General features: G+C 40.1%; 1 protein-coding gene across 5 annotated transcripts in view; it reads right to left on the minus strand.

The window, feature by feature from the left end:
• Positions 1 to 27,948, minus strand: part of LOC120518265 (RNA-binding protein Nova-1) — a 174,863-nt gene that overhangs the window by 14,852 nt on the left and 132,063 nt on the right. For 4 of the 5 annotated variants that reach the window (XM_039740930.1, XM_039740933.1, XM_039740932.1 and 1 more), the window contains exon 4: positions 23,300 to 23,371. The exons of the other annotated variant lie outside the window; for it this stretch is intronic. In XM_039740930.1, coding sequence (XP_039596864.1) covers positions 23,300 to 23,371 — 72 coding nt within the window. The remainder of the gene's footprint in view (positions 1 to 23,299; positions 23,372 to 27,948) is intronic. 5 annotated transcript variants of the gene reach the window in all.

Raw genomic sequence — 27,948 nt, forward strand, 5'->3', positions numbered from 1 at the left:
ATCAATAGGAATCGTAAAGTGACTTGAGTGGCTTCTGCAACAGTGTTCTTTCTGGCTGCTTTGCATTCTAAAAAGGCAGCAGTGTGTGGAAGCCTTTGAAGAAGTCAGCTATGGCTGACTGGACTCATTCACCAAAGAATGACATTAATCACAGTTCAGTTTCACAACTGGCGCTAATCTGGTGCATGCTTCACAAAGCAGAAGCTTTTAAGGACAGATGGAAATGAAGGCCTGCATTTTACATAGTCACTGGTAGGGGGCATACAATAATTACTTGTCAAAGCTTGCAATTAAAAAATACATTTAAATGTATGTTTTTTCCCAATTTTAATTATAACTTATAGAAGCAGGAAGGGCTTTGGAGCATTTCTAATTTGACTATGAGACATGAATGGTTTTTGTTTGATTTCTGAAAAAATAATAATTCATTAGAGTTTGAAAAAATTAAAGCAGGAGTGAGACAGATAATTTCACGTTTACAGGCCATCATTTTTTTTTACTTTTTTGAACACTTGTCCTAATGCAAAATAAAATAACCTTCTGAAGCCATGTATTCTTATAAAGACTCAGTGTTTTGGGGTGCTTGCTTAAATTTGTAGTGCCTAGAAAAAATATTCACCCCACACTCCCAACAGTGTTTTCACATTTTATTGTCTCAAATTCTAAAATTACAGTATATTAATATAAAAACCTTTCCAGCCAAATCCAAAAGAGCAAACTAGAATCCTTTCTAAAATTTGCTAAAGTGGTGAGATTTCAAAAGTCTTCTTTCCTTTGTCATTCTCGGACTGCCTTTGCTCAGGTGGCATGCATTTTGTTGGTGGTCTTCACCTGGTGGCTCACCTGTTTCCAGTTACTTGATGAGGATAAATCCCCCTCTCCTTCTCAGCAAGGTCGAGAAATATTGGTCGAGATTTCCCCAAAGCAAAATAAAATGAAGACAAAAGAGCAGTCAAAGCAAATCAGGGGTGAAATTGAAGAGAAGTATAGAACCAGAAAAAGAGCACAAGTGCACCTCAAAGGCACTGAACAGGCCATAGTGGACTCCATCATGTATAACTAAAAAAAATAGGAAAGTGCAGCCACATTGCCGAGGTCAGGAATGGCCACCAAATGACATTCAAGTCAGTGACTGTGACTGGAGTGGACAGTCATGGCTCAACAATCTCCAAGGCATTGCACAAATAGGGTCTCATGGAAGAGTGGCAAACCCCTGCCCTACCCCAAAACGCCACTTGGAAGGTATGGAGGCACTGCAAACGCCACAAAAACCTAAACTTTCAAGTCCATCATTCACCACTTGAAAAAGTACTTTGTGACTGCAATTTAATCTGGCGGTGTTCATGCACAGCAGTCCAAAATCAAACTCTTCCCAAATTAGCACTGGCAGGCTTTGCCTGTTCACGTCACAGTTGTTCTGATATGTGAAACAGCCAAGTGTTTTCTGTTGTATTTATGTCTGCTTTTGGATTTTGCCATTTACATTTGACTTACTTAGATATGACTTCTTGCTAGTTTTTTGGACTTTGCTTAATGGATTAAGTTTTTTTTCAAATATAGGGGAGCCTCACGTTGTGGTCTCAACGTATGGAAATTCTACATATAGGAAGGAGACCATAAAACCCCCAAATGTTTAATTCAAACAAATTTACACTTAATTTTTTCTCTGTTTTTTCTTATGACTGAAGCAAACTATTTTTGATGGCAATGAACAACTAACAGCCATCACTGACAGTAAGCAATAAAACTGCACAGTACAGACTCTCACTGATTTCAGTAATTGTCTTCTTTCATGTACACGTGTTACCAGGAACTGCTGCACAGTATGCTTGGTCACAGATAAGCAGATCAGTCGGCAGCTGGAAGCTGCTGTCCGTATTTTCTGATGTCCGACGTTCACATTGTACTCACTGTGTTGTGTCAGGGAGTAGAGCTGCTGGGAGCAGAAGGTGACACACGAAGCCATACCTCTTTACAGATTATCTGTCTCTGCTGAGGGAACCATCATCAGTTAGTGGGCTTCCACGCCATCAATATGGATTTTCCAAGTCTGTATATTTCATTATACCATACACAACATGTGGCTCATTTTAGTTTTTGTGTTTTGAACACAGTACTATTGCTTCACTTTAATTTTAGAAATGCTTGAAACTTTTTCCTTTAAATAAATAATAAAGCATTAGGTGTTTTTGCTGCTTTTCCATTAATGGATATTTTCCTTGCAGCTTACAACTTACAATCAAAATCAGGATACAGACATCTGTAGAAACAGAACACAAAGGCTCTCAGTATTTACTTATTTCACCTCGCCTGGTTCATCAATGGCTCACAGTCTGCAATTTCATTTTGGTGCACTCTGTCCAGGGTGCGTGTGACCCTGCTGCACACATTACTACTATTGTAGGTGAGTCATGTTGTAGTGAGCCAGATAGAATCGCTGGGTGGTTGACATTGTTTAAAAATGAATAGCAGAAAACAAAAAGGCATTGCGGTATATGACCTGAGCTCTTCTGAGTTAGATGATCAACAGCAAATAATATTTGACGGGGTGGAGAATGCGCTTAAAAAGTATAACGCTGTGAGGAAAGCACACTGGTTAAGTGTAATGCTGTAGCAAATTTTAAAGCTATTGAAAATGCACTGATACTCAGGTTTTTATTTAATTTGCTTATCCAGTACAGGGTCATCGAGACTATCCTGGCAGCCTGAGGCTCAATACAGAAACTAGCATTGAGGAAGGGCACCTGACACACACACACACACACACACACACACACGGCCATGAATGAGGAAAAGCCATAAAACAGGGGAAGATCAAGTAAGACCTACACCGACAGAATTTGAACCTGTAATGTTTCAGCTGCGAGGCATAAGTAGGAACCAGTGAGCCAAAACTCAAAACACTAAAACAAAACTGCAGTATAATTAGAACGCAAGGGAAGAAACCGCGGTGCAAATAGTTTTACAGGCACCGCTCTATGAAAGGCAACACTAAATTATTTTAATACTAAAATGAAACAGAATTTTAAAGTGGACTCAACTAACATCAAAGTGCTTCATTTTTTGCCTTCACTGCAATATGGATGTCACGGTAAAACTAAAAACGTATTAATTTCAAGCAGTGTAGAAATGTATTTTTTTAGGCTTTTAGTTCATGCTTTTAAATATAAAATGTCCATCCACACATTTCAATTACATTATTAATTTTCACATTTTGGCCTCAGGGAATTTTGGAATCCAGAAGTGATCACATATACAAGCTGAAACGTTTAGAAAGGCTTAGCTTAGGGCTGGCAGGTTGAGATAGCATAATTGTTTATTAGAAAGAAAGAAAGAAAGAAAGAAAGAAAGAAAGAAAGAAAGAAAGAAAGAAAGAAAGAAAGAAAGAAAGAAAGAAAGAAAGAAGCTGGTGCAGTGTGGGGCAGCCCAATGTGCACACAAGACAAATTAGAGAACACAGAAAAAAGGCAAGAGGACACTGGGATGGCATAGACGCACTGTACAGAGAAGGGCTGGCCGAAGATTTGAACCTAGAGAGATGAAGTCTGTTTCGTGTTTATCCCAGCCTTGTTTCTTTTCTTCTTATTTATTTTTTTGTCCTTCATTTATTTTGTCATTCAGTATACTATTGCTTTCTTTTTCTTTGTATTTTACTATTATTTATTGAGTATTGCTTTGTTGCCTTATGTTAAGAACTTGTTAGCGTTTTGTTTTATGAACCTTGTTCTTTTCATTTTGAGCCTAAGGAGGTGGGCCATGTGATACTGCAGCCCTGGGACGGTCCCCAGGCCTATATAAGCCTGTAACAGCCTTAGTGCTGCCGCTGTAACGTCATGTAAGCTTTCATCTTTTCTTTGTTCATTGGATTTCTGAATTTTGACTGTCGTTAGGCAGACATAAGACGATACACTTATCCACGATAGAGTTGACATTGCGATTCAACTTTCACAACATTAAATCTTCATCAAATAAATGTGTGTTTAGTTTTACTCATAGTTTTATGAGATTATCAGACATCAATTTATTAATTTTAACATTACAAAACAAATTCAGATCAGTTTTTTGTAAGGCTTTTCTTTTAAAATAAAATTAATCTTAAATATTATAATGAATACACTGAGTCAGTAAAACACACACCAAATGACAGCTTATCCCAAGAACTCAACTCAATAATAATTGTGCTGTGAGAAGTTGCCCCTTCCTGCTATTATGTCCGTGGGAAGCACCTCATAAAGTACGACACACCAACTGACAACTAGCCACAGATATTCTTGGCCTCGATCATCTGTCACTGTCGTCTGCTGTCTCTCCCCGAAATCCACTGAAGACCACTTATCTTCTGCAAGGGCATCTGTTTATCCAGTGCTCCATTCCTACCTGTATTCTAGAACCTTCCCAGATTTTTAAACTGTACCGTGAATACTTGTACCTGCCACGCCCATTTTCAGGGTAATCTGCCGACTGCTACAATATTACCATAACATATTTGCACTATGCCAGCATAATACTTAATAATAATTAATAATTTCACTGTGCCCTGTACATGTGTCAATAATGGGCCTATAAAACTATAATATAAAATTAGTCCACCACAAAACAATTCACACTTAATCTTATCTTTTGCTTTCTGAATTAACATAAAACATTGCTCCATTTATCTCCTGTTAGCTGTGGGTCCCAAATGGATCTTTGAAAAACTAACCATGTTATATTGTCTTTTAAGAAAAAATGGGAACTTTAATAGTCTGCATACGACTGAGCACCTTGCAGATGAAAACACTCACTTGCTCACTGCGTACAGACATATTATTTGAGCAGAAAAGCAAACATTGGGAATTTGGCTGCTTTCTCTCTCCTCCGTGCTTAAGGTATGCTGTTAAGAGCAATGAAAGATCCACTGCTGTGTAATTCCTTCTTGCTGTAACCTATCTCATTTCTGAATCAGTATTAGTGACAGGTGAATCACTGTCTCAAAACAGTTGTGCTCACATTGGGAGCTTGTGGGAGCGAAACTTCCTGCAGCCTTTTTGATACATTAGAACATTAGAACAATCTGGATGAGAACAGGCCATTCAGCCTAACAAAGCTCGCCAGTCCTATCCACATAATTCTTCTAAAAAACATCAAGTCGAGTTTTAAAAGTCCCTAAAGTCTTACTGCTTACCACGCAACTTGGTCATTTATTCCAAGTGTCTATGGTTCTCTGTGTAAAGAAAAACTTGTGTGAAATTTGCCCTTAACAAGTTTCTAACTGTGTCCCCATGTTCTCGATGAACTCATTTTAAAGCCACCGTCTCGGTCCACTGGACTAATTCCCTTCAAAATCATAAGCATGTCAGTCATGTCACCTCTTAATCTCCTTTTGTTTAAATGTAAAGGCTCATCTCTTTTAATCTTTCCTCCTAACTCATCCCCTGTAGCCCTGGACTCAGCCTTGTCACTCTTCTCTGGACCTTTTCTACTGCTGCTTTGTCCTTTTTGTAGTCTGGAGACTGAAACTGCGCACAGGACTCAAAATGAGGCCTCACCAGTGTGTTATAAAACTTGACCATAATCTCCTTGGACTTGTACTCCACACATCATGCTATAGAACTTATCATTCTGTTAGCCTCCTTAATGGCTTCTAACACTGTCGGGAAGTTGATAGTGCAGAGTCCACTATGAATCCTAAATCCTTTTCATAAGATGCACTCTCGATTTTCAGACCTCCCAATTAACCTATCTTGGTATCATCTGTAAACTTAACCAGCTTGTTCCTTATATTCCTATCTAAATTATTTATAGATATTATAAATAACCAGCGACCCTAGCGCTGACCCCTGTGGAACATCACCCTTGACATCAGCCAATTCTCATGAGGTTCCTCATACCATCACCCTCTGCTTCCCGTGTTTGAGCCAATTCTGCACCCATCTCAAATCATCGCCCTGAACTCCCACTTCTTTTAATCTGATGCCCAACCTCTCATGTGGCACCTTATCAAATGCTTTCTGAAAGTCCAGATAAATAATCTCATCTGCTCCACTTTGATCGTATCCTTTTGTTGCTTCCTCATAGAATTCCAGCACGTTTGTAAAACATAACCTCTGAATCCATGCTGACTGTTCAGAAAAACTCCTGTCCTTGCCATGTGCTGCTCAATCTTATCCTTAACTAGCTGTTCCAGCTCTTAAAAATGTTATATGTTCTAGATGGCACGTGAACAACTAAGCGAAGAATGCGTTGAAAAGAGACAAGTGCTGGAGAGAAAACAAAGCAAAAAAGGATGCACAAGAGAACAATAATATTCTATGTGCTAATTCAGAAAATAAGTAAAGTAATAATCAGCCCGGACCAAGTGGAATTGAAAAGCTCTATGTCCAATCGGGGTCAGAAATAAAAGGTTTCAGAATGACGTTAGAAAATGGCACGATACACATGTAGAGCAGGTTACAGATTATGAAAGCAGTGGAATTCGAAAGGCTCAAAAAAACGCTGGCGCGATACACATGCAGAGCAAGTTAAAGAATATGAAAGCAATAAAATTTGAAAGTATAAGAAAAAGTAAAAATTGCATTAGCACAAACAAACGGAAATTATTACTCAGTGAAATAATGGAACAGCAAAAAATGATTGACTATATGGACATAGGTAATATGTCAGAAGTATGTAAGGCTTTAAAGTTTAATTCAGAGACTTGTAGATAGTCTAATTCCTGCTGCCATCAGGGAAAAGTAGTGTTGCCTCCCAATGAAGAGGCATATCCACGAGAATTTAAAGATTTGTTGTTTGGTGAAAGTGAAATCCACAAACACTACAGGCAAAATATCCAAATCTACAATAATCTTTTCGTGTTCGCATCATTCAATGCTCATAATGTAGATTAACACGATTCAGGACCATACGCTATGAGAATCTGTGGTCCCGCAACAATAAAAGCGACGACAAACTTAATTTCAAAGACACCACAATTCGGGCAGGTGTATATTTATGATAACAGAGAAGCGATGCCACATAGAATTGAAACGGTGTTCAGTAAAATCAGAGCATACATTTACACGATTGAATTTCAAAAATGGGGTTTACCTCACATGCATTTATTGGTTACTTTGCAAAATAAATTATTAACTGCCGATGATGTAGATCGCTTTGTCTGTGCTGAAATTCCAAACAGAGAAACCTATGTTGAATTATGGTACAAAGTCATTAAACACATGTCTCACTGACCTCATTAAAAAGATTCAGTACGCTGGGACTCAAAAGACAAAAAGTGTTAAAAGAAATTTCCTAAAGTGTTCATTCAATCGGCAGATAAGACTAAGGCTGGCTTTTCAGATTATCGCCGAAGAGATAATCGTCACGAACAACACACTTATCATGGAAAGAAAGATGGTAAAATTGTGATGCTCGATATTTCAATGATTGTACCATATAACGCATATTTGCTCAAATGATTCGATTGTCATATTGATGTTGAGTATTTTGCATTGGAAATGAGTATTAAGTACATCTACAAGTACATTCATAAAGGGCACAATAGAGTATGCATAGCTTTATCCAAAGAACAGTCTCAGGACGAAGTTCAAGCATACTCGGCACGTCAGTGCAATGGAAAGCGGGTGGCATTTAATGGAATTGCCAATGCACGGTCGAAGTCATTCTGTTGAACGATTCATTAACCAGGTCAGAATATAATTCAATTTATAGAGGGCAAAGAAGCAGAAGCTTTAAAGGTAGTGAAAAATCTATATATATAATTTACTAAGGCAAGACAACCATGGAAAGCACGCCAGAAGGGGTGTGGATTCACTAAGCTGCCGACAAGTGAGACACCTGTGGCGCACGCAGGAAGGAGCCACGCCCACCAACTCCAAGACCATCGGATGCGACAACTCACAGAGCCACGCCCACCAACTCGATGCGACGACACAGAAAAACCGGCGTCATTTATATTCGTCTGCCGTAGAGGTCACATGCACGTTGACTGTTAATAGAGGCATGTTTCTCGCGGAGGTGAATCGCCATATGTGGCGTGTAAAACTGTTTGCGAGGGGTATCCCATGGGATCCTTAAAACGTTCCTTTACAACTGAGGTTAAAACACAATGAAGTGAGCAGTCTTTAAAAAGCGAGTTTTCGGTTACGACGCACGACCGCGTGCACTACAGCAAACTGTTTTACACGCTACATACAGCAATTCGCATCCGCGACAAACATGCGTCTTCTTAGATACTCCTGCACTTTGTACACACCCCCCTCCCACCGTGGTCAGGTGTCTTGGTGGATTATATATAGAAAGGCAGCCAAAACCGCACAGAGCAATGAAAAGTCTACGTGAGTCACAGGTGCATCTGGACTGTACAAAGACGACAACGACTCGAGTGACGAGTTGGAGGTGGACACATGAGCAGGCAGTGTATACTGAGCGAGAAATCAGCAGACTAGCATGACGGAGGGAGCGGAGTGGATGTCCTTCTCCTCTCCTCCCGATCCACCCTGAGCGCCACATGGACGATTGTGTGTTGGTTCGTTCCGTGCATTGGTTAAAACCCAATGAAGCAAGCAGTCTTTAAAAACCAATAAGCCCTGTGCCTCTGTTTCATTACCGCCTCACCTGCTTCACCAATGCAGGCCCCGCAACAGGCGATCCAACCGGGTAACCAAAGTCTTTGGGTTCAGGGGGGAGTATGGTTACAAAGCTGAAACTTAAAGGAATTGACGGAAGGGCACCACCAGGTGTGGAACCTTTCGCTTCATTTGACTCAACACAGGAAACCTCACCCGGCCCGGACACGGACAGGATTGACAGATTGATAGCTCTTTCTCAATTCTTTGGGTGGTGGTGAATGGCAGTTCTTAGTTGGTGGAGCGATTTGGCTGGTTATTTCCAAAAACGAACGAGACTCCCGCCTGCTAAATAGTTACATGACCCAACAGTGGTCGGCGTCCAAATTCTTAGAGAGACAAGTGGCTTTCAGCCACGTGAGCTTGAGCATTAACAGGTCTGTGATGTACTTGTATGTCCGGTACTGCACGCGCGCTAGACTGAATGGATCAACGTGTGTCTACCCGGCGCAGGGAGGCGTGGGTAAGCCGTTGAACCCCATTCGTGATGGAGACCGTGGCTTCTAATTGTTCCCCACGAACGAGAAATTCCCAGTACGTGCGGGTCATACTCTCGCACTGATTACGTCCCTGCCCTTTGTAAAGCCCCCTATGGTCGGGTGACTTGGTGGATTATATATAAAAAAAAGCAGCCAGAACCGCAAAGAACAATGAAAAATCAACGTGGAAACCAACTGAGGCGGTGTTTGGAAAATTAACAGTCAACGTGACTCACAGGTGCGTGTGGACTGTACACAGACGAAAGCGACTCAGGTAGGGAGTTGGGGACGGGCACATAAGCGGGCAGTGCGTACTGAACAAGCGCCGTTCAACCCCGTCCTTCACTTTGGAAGGAGGAAGCGCGACGGCACTCCTCCGGTTTTCAGTCACGGACAATTGTATGTTGGTTCGTAGCGTGCATTGTTGCAATGTTACTTTTCTTAGTGGTTTATTAAATTACGGATTTTTCAAATGTTTATTTTTTCCTCTGTGCTTAAAAATCATTTAAAAAGCGGCCTGATTATGTGGTGTATGCTACGCCGCGGGTTGGCTAGTAGAAATATAAAATGAATGGCTTATTTTGAACTTAATAAAAACGAATGTAAATGCAGAAGCATATATGTATACGCAAATCCCTCAAAATTACACATGACAAACAAAAAGGTGTGTGTATGTCTATAAATGTGTGTATGTGTGTATTTGTATATGTGTATATATGTGTGTATATGTGTGTATATGTATGTGTATGTATATATAGTATATATATTTATATACAGTGGAACCTCGGTTAACGAACGTCTCAAAACACGTACAAATTGGTTTACAAAAAAGTACACCAAACTTTTGCATCTGTTCATGACCACACACTCGGTATACAAACAAGCCAGTTTCCCTTTTGGTTTGTGCGCACCAATGATTCCGCACATGTTCAGTCTCTCCCTGTGCATTCCCTGTGCAGTGAGCGAGCGAGCGAGCGAGAGAGAGAGACACACACACACGCGAGACACACACACTCATACACGCGAGAGACACACACTCACACATGCGAGAGAAACACACGCGCGCGAGCGAGCACGAGAGAGAGACACACATGCCTGCGTGCGAGCAAGAGAGAGAGAGACAGCTGGACACGTAAGGCCGAGATGGCAGTTAAAGAATGCACCGGGCTTGTTTTTAAAGAGACAGATCCGAGCATTGTTTTAACCTCGTTGTATTTAATGAAGACTTTTTTCTGTTGGATTTTAACCTCCACTTCACTTCTGTTTACAGCGATCGGTTTGTAGCGTGCATTGTTGCAATGTTACTTTTCTTGGTGGTTTATTAAATTACAGATTTTTCAAATGTTTATTTTTTCACCTGTGCTTAAAACTCATTAAAAAAGTGTTTTTAGCAAGCGGTTGGTAGCGCTATAGCACAAACTCTTGCAGTGTTAGTTTTCTCTGTTGTTCAAGGTTTTCTCAGTGTTATTCAATGTTTTTACATTTAGTTTACTATTACACTATGCATTCTATGGTATAGTTATCTATATTTGTGCTTAAAAATCTTTAAAAAAATATATTTACATACAGTTTGTATGGTCCGGAACAGATTAATTGTATTTACATACAATCCTATGGAGGAAATTACTTTGGTTCACAACCAAATCGTTTTGGAACGAATTATGGTTGTGAACCGAGGTTCCACTGTATATATATATCTATATATATTAATGTTATATGTGGTATTTTATTAGATATATAAAAAATATATACATAGAATTGTAATTATGCTGATGGATTTAAATGTAAAGTTTTGCTTCTAGAATAATAATTGTTTCCAGTCTTCATGGGGTGCATTCAGCCTCCCTCTTCACAAGAGTGCGTAGCACAGTAGGGGAACAGGGGTAGATGTTGGCAAGCGAAGCGAGCAGGGGGCAGAGCCCCCTAGTGTGTGTGTGTGTGTGTGTGTGTGTATATATATATTCACCACCTGAGGCCACAGGTCCACCGCGCCCTCAACCCTCTGCAATTCGCATACCAGGAGAAGGTGGGAGCGGAGGATGCCATCATCTATATGCTACACCAATCCCTCTCCCACGTGGACAGAGGCAGTTGTGCAGTAAGAATTATGTTTCTGGACTTCTCTAGCGCCTTCAACACCATCCAACCTCTGCTCCTTAGGAATAAGCTGACTGAGATGGGAGTAGATTCACACCTGGTGGCATGGATCATGGACTATCTTACAGACAGACCTCAGTATGTGCATCTTGGGAACTGCAGGTCAGACATTGTGGTCAGCAGCACAGGAGCGCCGCAGGGGACTGTAGTTTCTCTGGTCCTGTTCAGCCAACATACATTAGATTTCCAATACAACTCGGAATCCTGCCACGTGATGACACTGCTATGGTGGGCTGCATTCAGGAGTGGGCAGGAGGAGGAGTATAGGAAGCTAATCAAGGACTTTGTTAAATGGTGCGACTCAAACCACTTACAGCTGAACACCAGCAAAACCAAGGAGCTGGTGGTGGATTTTAGGAGGCCCAGGCCCCTCATGGACCTCGTGATCATCAGAGGTGACTGTGTGCAGAGGGTACAGACCTAGAAATACCTGGGAGTGCAGCTGGATGATAAATTGGACTGGACTGCCAATACTGATGATCTGTGCAAGAAAGGTCAGAGCCGACTATACTGCCTTAGAAGGTTGGCGTCCTTCAAAATCTGCAATAAGGTGCTGCAGATGTTCTACCAGACGGTTGTGGCGAGTGCCCTCTTCTACGCAGTGGTGTGCTGGGGAGGCAGCATAAAGAAGAGGGACAAACTGGTGAGGAAGGCAGGCTCTATTGTAGGCACGGAGCTGGACAGTTTGACATCTGTGGCAGAGCGACGGGCACTGAGCAGACTCCTGTCAATCATGGAGAATCCACTGCATCCACTGAACGGGATCATCTCCAGACAGAGGAGCAGCTTCAGGGACAGACTGCTATCACTATCCTGCTCCACTGATGGACTGAGGAGACCCCACACTATGCGACTCTTCAATTCCACCCTTTGGATTAAACGCTAACATTATTCAAAGTTATTGTCTGTTTTTACCTGCATTTTTATTCTCTTTAATTTAATATTTTTTTTGTATAAGTATACTGCTGCTGGATTATGTGAATTTCCCCTTGTGATTAATAAAGTATCTATCTATCTATCATATACACCCTAGGGGGGCAAGCCCCTCTGGCACCTTCGGTGCCCAGCCCCCAGTTGCGGCCAGTCTGCCTCACATTGTGAAGATGGGGACTGAATGCACCCCAAGGAGTTGCGGTCACTCCTCCTAAACCTCTTCTTAAACGGTTATACAATGGGAAACAAATACAGTTTTTATTTTTACCTCCTCTTTGCTCGATCAGCTGCTGGCATGCTGCTGTGCTGCTGTGCCGCATGATCTGCATCTCACATGGCACTTCGAACATTTAAAAGCCTGTACAGCAGCTGTCATGCTCTTTGTCTTAAGTCTCATATTTTTAGAGTAAGAATCTGTAAATCTAACAACATCACATTAAAGTTTGATAAATTCTGAAAAGAATGATGCCAAAAATATACGAGGGGAGACCCAAAAATAACCAGAAATATTTTTAAAACGTGTTTAATTTAATTTTCTGTACAAACTACAATTAGTCTCCTTCAAAGTACTCTCCATTGGCGGAAATACACTTTCTATCTAACCGTTTGTTCCATTGTTCGAAACATTTTTTAAATTCGTCTGAAGTAATGTCCATTAATGCTCTGGTCGTTTCTTGTTTTACCTCTTTGACGTCAGCAAAACACCTTCCTTTCAAGTCTTTTTTCATCCAAGGGAACAAAAAGAAATCACACAGAGCTAAATCCGGTGAGTAGGGTGGGTGGTTCAGGGTTGTCATACCGTTTTAATAACAATAGTTTCTGCAACACTTTTTTTCAAGAAGAAAACAAAATTTCACTGCCGCGCGTTGCTCACGATAATCGGCCATCGTAAAAAAACGATGTTTGCACAAAACTACTTTTACAAAATTCACTGAACACAAGCACAACCTTCCTGACTGATGGCACATGGCAGAATGACTTGTGAGGAGTGTAACTAGATCGCCCTAGCGGCCCAACCACGTACTACATGTACCAACCTAACAACAACAAATTTCTGGTTATTTTTGGGTCCCCCCTCGTATATGTAGTTTTTAAAATAAGCCCAATTTAAAGCGTGACAAAAAAGTGACATAAAAATATCACATAAAATCGTTGCACAAAATCGTTGCACTTTTAGGCTTAGGATTTTATATATATATATATATATATATATATATATATATATATATATATATATAGATAGATAGATAGATAGATAGATAGATAGATAGATAGATAGATAGATAGATAGATAGATAGATAGATAGATAGATAGATAGATAATTCCTTCCATTAATTTTCCTGTGATGCATCTTAAGCTTACTGGCTTATAATTGCTTGGATCTGCCAGTTCACCCTTTTTATATAATGGGATGACATTTGCCATTTTCCAGTCCTTCAGAATCTCCCCAGTGAACAGTGACATCCTAACAATATGTGTCAAGGGTTTCTATCTGTACTCGCTGGCCTCCTTAAGAACTCTGTGGTAAATATTATCTGGTCCTGGTGATTTGTTTGATTTCAGCCTAATTAATGTGAGCAGCTCTTCTCTCTCTACAGTTTCCAAATTCCTCAGTACCTCCTTAGTAGTCCCTGTTACCTCTGGAGGTTATCCACTTCCTCACCTGTGAAGTTCTCAGTAAAATACAATTTTAGAGTGTCCACTATTTCATTGTCTGTATCTTTTAATTCCCTTTTTCTATTTCTGATGCACTTGACATCCTCCTTGACTGTTCTTTTACTACAAAAATACTAAAAGAGTCTCTTCAGGTCGTCTTTCACCTTTTCTGCTCTATTCCTCTCCAACTGTCTTTTAGCCTCCCTGATATCCTTCTTAATGGTTTCCCTCATGTTCTCATATGCCCTATGATTCACTTTGGAGTCATTAGTCTTATACATCTTATTCATCGTTTTTTTACTTTGTAGCTTATTTTTTAAATCTTTATTAATCCACTGTGGAGTTAAAAAAAAAATCCTATGAATTCCAAATGTAGGTCTGTATCTGTCTTGCATTACTTTTAAAACATTTTTAAACCTGGTCCACTGCTCCTCGACTGTCTCTACACTTAAATGCTTATCCCAGTGTATCCTACTTTGACTTTGACACATCTGTTCAAAATGTTCTTAAGAAATTTAAACTTAACAATTTTAGCCTTTGCATCTGCACTCTTACAAAACAAACACTGATATTATATTATGTTCACATGACCGTAGTGGCCCAATCACCTGTACATTGTCGATTCTATCCTAATTATTACAGAATACTAAATCCAGACAGGCTTCACCCCGTGTTGGCTCTTTAACATGCTGTGTTAACAAACAGTCACTGATTACTTCTAAAGACTCCTGCTCTTGTGCTCCTTCATTTGCAAGGTTACCCCAGTTAATATTTGGGTAATTAAAGTCCCCCAGGACTATAATATCTCCCTGTAAACTTGCCTTTTTGATATTACTAAAAAGATGTGTATTGAAGTTGCTGTCTGAATTGGGTGGTCTATAACACACTCCTAAAATAAGACCTCTTTCCCTAATGTTTTCCAGGTGAAGCCACATTACCTCAGTAAGATGGGCTCATTGTCCAACTGAAGAGGACTTGCATTTAAATTCTTTTTGACATAAACAGCAACCCCACCTCCTTTTCTGTTCTGTCTATCCTTCCTAAAAAATGTCTACCCCTCTATGTTACACTCACCCCCATCTTTGTTATTTAGCCAGGTTTCCGTTACTGCTATAATATCATAATTAGGCTCTAGTACATACAGCTTCAACTCACTTACCTTATTTTTGATACTTCTAGCATTACAAGCTATTTTTTATGTGTTACTTCTTCTACCTGTGAATGTTGGCTTAGAATTTACATTACTATGCATTTTTATTTCTACACTGTTGTTTGTTCCTCCTCGTATAGAACTAAACTTGGCCTGTACTAAACTCCCTGAACCCCCAATCTTTGACTAGCCTACACATATGCCTCCCCAATACATTGGTGCCCCTCCAGTTTAGATGTAACCTGTTGCGGTGGAACAGGTCCCATCTGTTCCAAAAGGAGTCCCAGTGCCCCATAAACCTGAACTCTTCTACCCTGCACCAAGATTTGAGCCACACGTTAAGCCTTCTAATCTCTTCTGTCTTACCTGAACTGGCGCGTGGCACAGGCAGAATTTCAGAGAAGACCACCTTGTCAGTTCTGCTCCTCAGCCTTGAGGACTATTCCAATATGATAGAAAGTTGGTTCTTTTCTGTTTCCAGATGGTTTTGAAATGAAATCAAACCAGCAAATGCACTGGTTAATTTGTAAACCTATGCTGCAATTTGCCCTACATGTTAGAGGATGCGACTTCTCAAGTGTGCAGGCCACTTTCACGAACAGTGATGTCTGTTGCACACTGAGAATCGTCACCTTCACACAATTAAACATTATGGTTCTGCCACAGTGTGGTTTGTCGTGATGTGCTTTAGTGAGTGTTTTTCAATCAGATGCTTAAATCATCTGCCTTTGACAAAAGAGACTTTAGCTTTGTGCTTCATTTCAGTCACATGGTAATATCACAGATACACAATAGAAGGCCACATTTCATATCGGCAGCATATTGTACCATGAAATGTTGCCTCATACCTGCTGTCAGTGCTCTCCTCTTTTTGATCTTTAGCTTTGGTTAAGGTTAAATAAGGCCTTTGTTTCTTTTTTATTTATATGTTCAGTGCTAAAACATTTGCTTACCTCCTTGTGTTCATCGTTTGGGTTTCCCGCTCTTGTTTATTACCAATCTGCTGTTGTTAGGATTTTTTAGCTTTGGCTTTTGAACTCTTTTTATTTCTGATTGCTTTCTTAAGCACTATTTTGATCTTATAAAATCCTTTTTATGGTTTTGTTTTTGGTATATTGTTTTTTTTTGTAATAAACTTATTATAAGGAACATTTTGGTTTTATTCTTTTGGGTGAGTGGTTTTATACAGTTTCTTCTCTCTCTGTGAATATTTTAAGCATTGACTCCTTTTCAAGTCTGAGCCTGTGTCTTGTATCTGGTGAACTGCTTTGACTATATTTAAATACAAAATAATTGCTCTAAAGTAACATTGTTGGCGGAGAAGCATAGTGGTGCAGTGTTATAGTGTTTTAGTCATTTTCTGGGTGGAATCTGCATGCTTATCTTCTTTGGTTTTCTTTGTGTAGTCTGGAAAAATGACAAGAACAGTCAATTCTGCCCAAAAAATGTGTCGATTCCAGAAACCTGAAAATTATATTGAGTCGAAATATAAAGGTCCCTAAAGTCCTACTCTCTACTTGGTAATTTACTCTATGTGTCTGTGATTCTTTATATGAAGAAAAACTTCTAATATTTGTGTAAAATTTACCCTTAACAAGTTTAAAACTCTGTACCCATGCTCTGATTGCCTTCATAATTTGAAATACTTTGCTCATGCCAGCTCTTAATCTCTGTTTGCTTAAACTAAAATGTTTCAGCTCCATCAGCTTCTCCTCCTACACCATAATTCTCAGCCCTGGAATCCATCTGGTTGCTCTTCTCTGGACTTTGTCTAGCAGTGCTCTGTCTCTTTGGTAATATCAAGAAGAAAATTTCATGTGGCACTCCAGGGGCCTCATGTATAAATGGAGCATACGCACAGAAATGTCACGTACTCCTGTTTCCACGTTCAAATCGCGATGTATAAAACTTAACTTGGTGTAAAGCCACGCATATTTCCACGGTACCTCATACCCTGTTGTATGCAAGTTCTCCACTCGGTTTTGCAGACTGGTGGCACCCAGCGTCAAAGCAATGCTACTGTTCCTGTGTGGTTTATCTTTCTTTTTCAGATCCACATCCCTGACACGGCTTTATAAATACACTGAAATTAACCGCATATTGTTTATTAGTTTAATGCATCTGATTGTAATTAACCTGTAACAATATAATGGTCCACAGGATGGCCAAACTATTCTAAACACCATAGCTGCTTTAACGTTGTTACTCTCACTGCACCTTCTTCTACTTCTTCTTCTTTCAGCTGCTCCGGTTAGGGGTTGCCACAGCAGATCATCTTTTTCCAGATTCCTCTCACTGCACCACTCAGAGCAGCTGATCGGAAAGAGAATGATCGATATACAGCATCAAGCACACGCTGCCTCAGCCATGCTGTCTGTTGAACTGCTTCTCACACTGCAAATGCTTCAAACCTTTCCTGTACGGACCTCGCGGTTCAGAAAGAGTTTTATCTCCAAAGCTCTAAACACAGTCAATCGCTCCATCAAGTGCTCCTTGTAGATCTGTTAGTACTTATAAGTACAATCACCTCACTGTAAACTTGAGATACAACCTGAGCCACTTTATAAAGCACTTATTTACATATGATGACAAGATGAAATGCAGCAAAATATGATTATTATATTATACAGATAAAATTTTAATTTCATTTAAGTAATATATATGGTTAATAATTAAAGGACACGGTGTCTCTACGGTAGCAAGGATCTGGCACTCTGTTCACGGATTGTTCCTGCTTTGTACTGTATGCTTCAATGGGTCTGGCGTGAAGGATAGAATAATTAAACACGTACTACGAAGATATTTCAATGTTCCTTAAAAGTTCTGAAGAATCGGCGTTCACAGCTTACAGATGGCTTAATATCTGTTACAGAGCTGATTGTGTGGCAATTGGGTATTTGGAGAAAGAAAAGGAAGGACAGGAATTGGAGGTTAGTACGTGTGAAAGAGACAGCACTGCTGCAATAAATTATTTCATCGAAGGTCGCGCACAATCACTGCGCCACCATGTTCCCATGTTTAATAACATGCTTTAACTCCTATCATCATGAAAATGATATCACATATACATCTCAGTATTTCAGTTATTCAGAGAGCTGTAATATCACGAATGTAATGGATTCTGTGTCCTGTCGGAGGAAGAGAACGGCGGTTTAAGAAGCACGTAGTGATTTACACACACAGAGCACAAAGAAGATCAAATACAAAACAAAGCATTTAGTTACAATGCGATTTGAGAAACTAGTAAATTAAATGATTTTAAGATTAAGTTTATGATGTTCTACTTTAATGACAAAATAAACTATGTGATTAAAGTGGAAATTTCCAGATTAAAGTTAACATTTCGTGCTTTTTCCCTACTGTGTGCCTTTTTTTTTTTCTGTACCCTAATAAGCCTTTCGCGGAGACTTTGATATGCGACTTCTTTTTTATTTCGGGCACTGTGTGACTTTGTGAACTTGATCTTTCGAGTTTGTCCGACACGCTGTGTCACTCGATCAGCTTCCTTTTCTTGTTTATATCACTGTTTAAACTAACAAATAGTACGGTTTTCTTTGCCTCCACTTGGTATTGGCTGGAATTGTACTATTTTTCCTTGTAGTTTTGCCATTTCTTTTCACAGAACGCTGAGCTTAAGGGCTATTTATATTGATTTACATATTCAAAGAGGCGTAATTCTGGGAGGAGTCGGGGAGGGGCAGCATGCGCGTTCACGTGCGTTACATTTCACGCTGATCGGGATTTATGTAGCGGAAGAACGTGGAAGTTTGCGTACGCACAGATTCCTGCATCTGGATTTTTCTGTGCGTACGCACATTCCCACTTTTGTACTTACGCCATGTTATTGTGTGAGTTCTACACATGTCGTTATACATGAGGCCCCAGATGAGGCCTCACTAATGAGATCTATAGCTTAAGAATAACCTCCCTTGACTTGTACTCAACCCAACAGAGTCCTCCTATTAAGTTTCAGACCTGCCATTGTTTAACTAAATCTAACATTTTACTTCCTATGAGTTATACTTATTTCTGCCCAAGACTGTGTTCTGTGCAGTTCCCTCTGTAATGATATTACCTTATCTGCCCAGTCTTCCCAGTTAGGTATCATTGGTAAACTTGACCAGTTTGTTCTTTAAATTCTAAACAGATCATGTACGTATATTAAAAGAGCAGAGGCTTCAGAACTAGCCCTGATGGATGCCTCTGTTAAAAACACCCAGTTCTGAAGATGTTCCTTTCCACGTAACCCATTGCTTTCAATGTTGAAGCCAATTTTATACCCGTCCACACGCTGTGTACCGAATTCCCATGACTTTTAGTTTGACTTCTAGTCTCTCATGGGGAACCTTACTAAAAGCCTTTTGTAAATCAAGATAAATCATATTATCTGCACTTCTCTGATTGTCTGCTTTTGTCATTGAATTACATAATTTTAGCGAAACACAATCTATAAGGTCCAAAGTCATGTTGACTAACTGCTGATGCACCTTTTGGTTTCTCTCAGTTTTGTCATATCCTGAAAAAAAAAATGAATAAAAAATAAAACAATGCACACACACACGAGAAAGAACCTACGATTCCACACTAGCTGTGCTTGGGAGAGGTCCAGATTCACAAGTTTGGACCACTGCACACCAGGCCACTCCTTGTATGTTCAGTATCCGAAACAATATAAATCACAATGCTGTCATGATGGACTCTGTCACCCTACATCCAATAATTTAACTATATGACCTCAGTAAATGGATGGATGAGAGCAGATCTAATATGTCTCACTAGACATATGGCAGACACTGCAGCAAAACGTAAAGCAGGTGCAGCCAACGTGTCAGCATCCTTGTTTGACCCCAACTAGCTCATTTGCCAGTGCCTATCATTGTGGCCCATCAGTTTTATCTCATAACTTGCTGTATGACACAAGTGGATTTCTACTGCCTAACACCTTTAATTGAGAAGGAAAACCAAAGCCAGCTTTCAAGCAGACATATCTGAATTTTTCATTGTGAGGTAAATTACGGCTACACTGAAATGAGAACATTGTGTTTCAAAGCAGACACAACTCAGACACCCTGTAAGGAGTCCAATCCCTCGGATCTTGCACATAAAGATTCTTCAAATCAAGAATTCTGCATTGAGGACAGCTACCATCCCTCTTCAAAATCAAAGACGGCACATTTATTTCGACTCTGCAGTACCCTTCAAGTGATAATGAAAGGCAAAATTGATTTTTTTCCCCTCAGCACAAACAAAAGGAAGGCTTTTTCCTTGGCTACAAGGAACGTGTATATTATGCCTTCATTCCTCCCATCTCTTCCTTCAGATAAGGCTAATCTTTGTTCAAACACAATGGTGATGATCTGTGCGGTTCTGCAAATCTTCTTGTGTTACTCGCTTATAGAACCATTGACAGCTCAGAGATTACTGCACAGGAACTCTTTCTAGCTTAACAACCGCATTGCAGATACACACACGATATACTGAAGCTGAATGTTAATCACCATTATGCTTCAGAAACAATTGCCCTCCACCATTTGTCAGGGACTGCAACAAAAGAACAGATCCATCTCAAAGTTCTCACTCCCACTGAGCACTTCACACGTGCAGTGTCTGTGAATCATCCTCCTTTAGTAACATCTATTAATATGAAAGCTTCAAGGAAAGGACCGAGCAGGAAGAAAATCAGACTTTTAAACATTACAGGCTTCCAAGTTACTCAGTTAGAGTAGTGAGATGTGTCAGTGACAGTTCAACGGATTCTGTGATCGGCGCTGTGGCTGAGCGGGTTTGTAGATAGATAGATAGATAGATAGATAGATAGATAGATAGATAGATAGATAGATAGATAGATAGATAGATAGATAGATAGATAGATAGATAGATAGATAGATAGATAGATAGATAGATAGATAGATAGATAGATAGATAGATAGATAGATAGATAGATAGATAGATAGATAGATACTTTATTAATCCCAAGGGGAAATTCACATACATGTACAGACACCACACAGTCCAAAGATCCTGTCCTGCCACTTGTGCCAAGCATGTCCTCTCCACCTTCAAAGCCATTTTCTCCTGCGACACAGTGGCATGCCATTAAGTTGACTTGAGGCTCCAGATGGACTTGGAGCAAGTGTGACCCGTCATGTCCTACCAAAAGCAGGTGGCTGCTTTAAAAACTGGCAACTTTGCTTGTGCTTCACAGTAATTTAATTGAAAATGAATTTAGCATTCATGCTAGGGAAGCTCTTTGGTCCTGTTCACAGCCATAAACTGTGCACTGCCCTCGCCCATTCTGGGGAACACAGCAGCTCTGCCAGGTCCTGTAAATCACCTTCCCTTTGTTGTTAATGGGCAAAATTACATACACACAGTTATCTAGTCTTACGCAAATACTGTTGCAAAAAACAACCAAGCAAAAGATCACTTGTAACTGCCACGGGACTTACCAGATCAAAGCGTGATTTTTTTATTTCAAGGACAACAGAGGTTAGTAGCCCTGTTAACTCCCTGCTTCAAACCCTGGTCTGGTCACTGTCACCATGCATTGTAGGTGTAGTCTTTTCAGGTTTAAAAGAAATACAATTTACTGCAGTTTCAACTGATTGGTCACAGATGGAGTATTCATTTACTTCTTCATCCCCACATCCAACCCTGAAATGACTTGCTGGCTACACCTCTGACGTGCAGAGCAGTACTCTCACTGCAGGCCACTGTGATATTCTGTCTATCTACCTACCTCACCACCCTGCTTATCCAGATCAATGTTCTGGAGAAACAAACCCTGTCTTGGAGCACTGGGTGCAGGACGTGAGCTAACCCCTGATGGGACACCTATGCGCAAATCCATTTAGAGTGTCCAATTAGAATGACATTGCTTTGAGATTTTGGAAGAAAATCGTCTACCCATCTAATTCTGTTCAACAACTGGGGAATCCCATCTGTCTGTTAATCATTAAACATGATTTTAACTCAACTTCAGGTCACAGGGTCAGACCTGATTGTAGATGCATTGGGCACAAGGCAAGAACAAACCCTGGAGGGGCCACCAGGCCATTGAAGGGCATTAGTATACATCTCCCCACACTCACTCACAGCATGCCAGTTTAGAGCAACAAGTTAGCCTAAACAGGCACATTTTTGGGAAAGTAGGGGTACCCAGAGGGAAATCCAAATAGGCAACTGGTGAAAAGTGCAAACACCACCCAGCAGCCATGCCAGCAATCAAATCCAATCTCCCGAGCTAACCACTGCAGTCCTTTGCTGCCCACATTACGGTATTGAACAGTGTATAAAGGTAAAACTCCAGCAACTTGGAGGAGCACACTACATTTTTAGGTTTTCATAGAGATGGTAATACAGTACATTTTCAAAACCTTGACATACAAACTATAAAATGATTCAAATAAAAAGGAAAATGAGAAAATGTGCTATGGGGAAATCTTGTGAAATCATGATATTACACTTTGAAAATGTTTACTTAAAATAGACACTTGTGTAAAGATTGAGTGTCAGGCCACAGATTTACCCAGTAGCCATGACAATACTAAAGTCAAGAGCCCCCAGGACAGCCATGAGGGAAACTGTTACACTATGTCATTGGAAAGCTGGAGATTTAATAGGTGAGGTGACAGTTAAACTCCATAATTGTGGAATACGGGATTGGCATTGCATGGGACAGAAATGACACCACACACCAATTAAACAGAAGCTTTATCTCTATCTATCTATCTATCTATCTATCTATCTATCTATCTATCTATCTATCTATCTATCTATCTATCTATCTATCATTTACTAATAGCCATGTCTAATTTTCCCCATATTACAAATATAATGTGAGATTTGTTTTAGGCTTTCACTCTGCCCACTAATACTCTGGCGCTACAGAGTGCTGACCTGTTTTAAGTAAGAGACTCACTGGCCTCTGTACACGGGGCAGTGCTGATCCTCTGGACCTACAAGTCCTGTAGTTGTAGTAAAAGTCTAAAGTGTGAGTAAGGCAGGCACAGATTCTTCTAGAAAGCATATGCAGGGAAATAGCTGCATAACATTGATCATACTCTACAAATGTATGCACACCCTTTCTATTAACATTACAAAAGGTGTCTTTTTAAATGACCTCCTTGGACTCATGCTTTATTCTTTTTTGCTTAAATCAATTAACTACAAATCAGAAAGATAACATTTATTTTCAAAGTGTAAGGGATTTATTCCCAAATGATAAAGAATAAAAATGTCCCCGAGTCTATACCTGTAGTTCTGCTGTCAAGTGGTCACCTGTGGAAGACATGGTGTAGATGGCAGGATGATACGTTACCTGATTGGCTCTGGAGGTGGTCATGGGATCGGATGGAGAGGACTTGGTGGTAGTTGGGGAGGATGGCAATGTCTGGGAACAAAGCAGTTCAGGAGCAAAATAATCAGTCTTTACAAACTTTGTACTATAAAGTTCTAAAGTAAAGAAAAAAACCAAAATGTGTGGCCTTGGCAGATATAATATAAACATAAATTTAAAAATGAGTACACAAGTAAGAAATGTAAAAACATTAAAAAGAGAAACCATAATAAACAAAATGATGTTTTAGGAGCTGATTTTGCAGATATAATGACCACATTGATGAGAGTCGCACACTTCAGTTTGGAAAGATTTAGCTCTTTCCTCTTCATCTAATTTTTGAAAGGACTAACATTTGAAGCACTGTGATAAAACTAATCCTTTAGATCCAAAGCTGTGCACTTATTATATTATTAGATTAGAGTTAGATAACAACAAGTTGATGTCTGTGCCATGCTGCTGTGACACTGGGTTAAGTGGAGAACATGCAAATTAGGACTGTATATATATATATACTGCTGCGGTGGGTTGGCACCCTGCCCAGGATTGGTTCCTGCCTTGTGCCCTGTGTTTGCTGGGATTGGCTCCAGCAGACCCCCGTGACCCTATTCGGATTCAGCGGGTTAGACGATGGATGGATGGATATATATATACTGTATATTTATTGGGTGACACAGAAAAACGGGAACTTTTGAAATGCGTAGTGGCAGCCATGTACAGTTGGCAGCACTGCAGAACAGGGACCTTAAGCTGTAAACAGTCTCGCCAGTTAGTAATTTAGTAATCAATTGCAAGGCAATCAATGGCAGCTGTGCGAGAATTGTTCAGTAACCGTGTCATCTCAAGATTCGGTGACATTCCCTGGCTCTCAAGATCACCGGATTGTCCGTTTGTGATTTTTTCTTGTGGGGCTACCTTAAGAGTCGGGACTACACGACTCGGCCAAGGACACTGAATGAATTGAAACAAAGAATTCAAGATGAAATTCGTGGTATCCCAGCAGAGATGTTGCAGCGATCAATGGGGAACCTTAACAGCAGAAGAATGCATACGTACAGGAGGACGCCATCTACAGGATTCAATTTTCAGACATTGATAATTTGGATTACTGTCTCTTAAAAGGCAAGTTGTAGTTGTTCAATTGCTGTCAATAAAATTTTTTTTGTTGGATTTCTTCTATTTTTTATTGGGTTTTTCAAAAAGTTCCCGTTTTTCTGTGCCTCCCTGTATATATATATATATATAAACAGTAGATAAGGTCTTGAAGATGTATTTTGTGGTACAAGTCAGTCCTCACTTCAACAGTACACTTTTAAACAGTTTTAATGTGGAATAAATGCTGAATAGAACTAAAACATGCAGTGTCGCATTTTACTAACATAGGCGGACATAACAGCATAAAACACATGGCACCGTCAAGAACAACGCTGTGTTTATTATCTCAGTTTTCACAGACGCAAGGGGTTAGTAAATCATTGATAAATGCTTGCCCGTTACAAACCACACACACATGCAGAGCTTCAGCTTTCTGTTTGCTTGAAAACATAAAATCCCAGTAGGCCCAGGCATAAAGCTCATTTTCACTGCATACTTTCAAGTTTCCAAGGTTTACCTCACAGATGGGCACCCATAAGCTCTCTGAAAAACTCCTTCATACGTGACTGCTGCTGTGTTTTTACGTTGATCCATGCATGTCGTGTGGCCTAGACCTTATTACTCTCATAATGCTCTGCCACAGGTGGAGCTAACAGGGTATAAGAACGAATCAGAATGGCCATGAGATGAACACAAGTCATACTAGCAGGGCTCATAACACAATAAACAAACAGTCTTTCAGCGCAGCCCAATATATGAACCAGCATTCAAAGTTAAATTGACCCCAGACCAAAAGTCATTCTAACAGGTAGTCTTTCTTAAAAATCCAGAAGAAATGCAACAGTCTTGGACAAGAAACTTATTCAAGCCACTGTCACCCTACTGAGTGACAAGTGACACAACTTCAGGGTATGGCCAAGCAACCAGGAATCACGTCTTAGGAACAGCTACCCAAAATGACAACATCTGTAAAAGAAACTGAAGAATTACAATGGTGGTAAAATAATGTGTTTTTGTAAAAGAAGTCATTTGTAATTTTGAGGAAAGCCTGTATAATCCACAACACGCACACAACTCTAATGCAAAATAATGAATGGTTCACTGTGAAAACCTTCACGACTTTTTCCCTACTGTATGCCAAATATACTGTAGGTGTGTGTAAACTTGTAAGGGGGTCTCTAGACCGATGTTGGATTCTGCCTCATCTTAATGTCCATGGCCCCTAACTGGACTTGAGAATGTAATAAGCCTCACCTTGCCCACCGCTATGACAAAAGACAATGACATTATTCCAAACTGCTATAAGGACATACATTTGAGAAATGAGTGAAGACCTTTCAGTCCATTTGTCACTTGCTTATTTAGCTACATTTAAGGTTAAGGTTTCTGCTTTATCTCCGTGTCTCAGTAGCTTGTTCCAGATTCCCACAAATCTTTGCATGAAAAAGTACTTCATGGATTTAGTCCTGAATGCACTTCCCATGTAAGGATTTATCTCCCTCATCATTTACATTTATTTGCTTGGCAGATGCTTTTATCCAAATCGACATTAGGCCTGAGGCCTGTTTGTTCAGGCAAGTGTAGTAGGATAAGAAACAAAAGTCTGTTGCCACAAGTGAAAAGATGTAATAACTAATTAATTTACAATCATAGGTTACAATCACTAAAGCAACTGAACTTAATCTAACCATGAAATAAACAATGTAAAATATAACAAAGTTTTTTTTTTTAATCAATTAGACAGATATTCGCAGGACAGTTGGGTCTGCAATTGCTTCTTAAATACATTGAGGGAGTCAGCAGGTCAGATGGAGGTGGGCAGCTTGTTTCACCAACTAGGAACTACACAGGAGAAAAGTCTGGATTGAGACTTGATACCCTGCAGAGCTGGCATCACCAGACACTGTGCCCCATCAGACCTGAATGGGTGAGAAGGAGCACAGGGCTTCACCAGTGTCTCCATATACTCAGGTTCTGACTCACTGACTACTCTGTAGGTAAACATCAGGGATTTGACCTTAATGTGCACAAATACAGGTCTACCAATGTAGTGACCTGAAGAGAGGAGTGATATGTGCCCGTCTTGACTGGTTAAATACAAGATGGGCTGCTGCATTCTGGACCATCTGCAGTGACTTGATAGCACACGTGAGTACTCTTGTCAGAAGTGAGTTGCAGTAGTCCAGACGTGATGAGACTTATCACAGAAAACTGTTCCATAATGAACATAAAACAGAACTTTGACAAGCAGGAGGGTACCATTCAGTTTATTCAGCTTATTTGTTAGCTAATACTATAAGTGTGAAAGAGAATCTGGGGACTGGGCGGTATCATGGTCTGGAATCCCTACAGATTTTATTTTTTCTCCAGCCGTCTGGAGTTTTTTTGTTTTTTCTGTCCCCTGGCCATTGAACCTTACTCTTATTCGATGTTAATGTTGATTTATTTTTTATAATTATGTCTTTCATTTTTCTATTCTTTAATATGTAAAGCACTTTGAGCTACTGTTTGTATGAAAATGTGCTATATAAATAAATGTTGTTGTTGTTGATGTGCATCGCCATTATTGAATTGCGTCCATACATAACTGGGCTGTCCGAATCAAAACAATTACGCAGCGGCTGTGCAGTAGAAAATGAACCGATTCATGGCATGGTATTGTGTGACAATTTATGTGCCCATGAGGTAAAGTACCAATGGCATCTCTGCATAAGGGTAGGATGGGCACTGCCCTCATCTCCCAGCAGATGGTGCTGCGATGCAAAAATGAAATAAGTAGTAAGCTCGCCTCAGTAATTTAAGGCATTGTTAAAATGGCTATAGCAAACTTACCTTAGTCATTAGAACATTAGACCAATCTGGACAAGAACAGGTCATTCAGCTCAACAAAGCTCGCCAGTCCTATCCACTTAATTCTTTTAAAAAATCATCAAGTCAAGTTTTGAAAGCCCCCGAACTCTTACTGTCTACCACACTACTTGGTCGTTTATTCCAAGTGTCTATCGGTTCTTTGTGTAAAGAAAAACTTCCTAATGTTTGTGTGAAATTTACCCTTCACAAGTTTCCAACTGTGTCCCCGTGTTCTTGATGAACTCATTTTAAAGTCACCGTCTCGATCTGCTGGACTAATTTCCTTCATCATTTTAAACACTTCAGTCAGGTCTCCTCTTCATCACTGTAAAGGCTCGGCTCTTTTAATCTTCCCTCATAACTCATCCCCTGTAGCCCTGAATCAGCCTCGACACTCTTCTCTGGACCTTTTCTTGTGCTGCTATGTCTTTATGGAGACCCAGACTACACCCAGGACTCCAGATGAGGCCTCACCAGTGTGTTATAAAGCTTGAGCAGAACCTCCTGTGACTTGTACTCCACACGTCAAGGCACTATATAACCTGACACTCTGTTAGCCTTCTTAATGGCTTCTGAACACTGTCTGGAAGTCGATAGCTTAGAGTCCACTACAACTCCTAAACTTTTCGCATAAGGTGGACTCTCGATTTTCAGACCTCCCACTGTGTATTCAGATCTCACATTTT

Source organism: Polypterus senegalus, chromosome 18, assembly GCF_016835505.1.
Source record: "Polypterus senegalus isolate Bchr_013 chromosome 18, ASM1683550v1, whole genome shotgun sequence".
NCBI lineage: Eukaryota > Metazoa > Chordata > Cladistia > Polypteriformes > Polypteridae > Polypterus > Polypterus senegalus.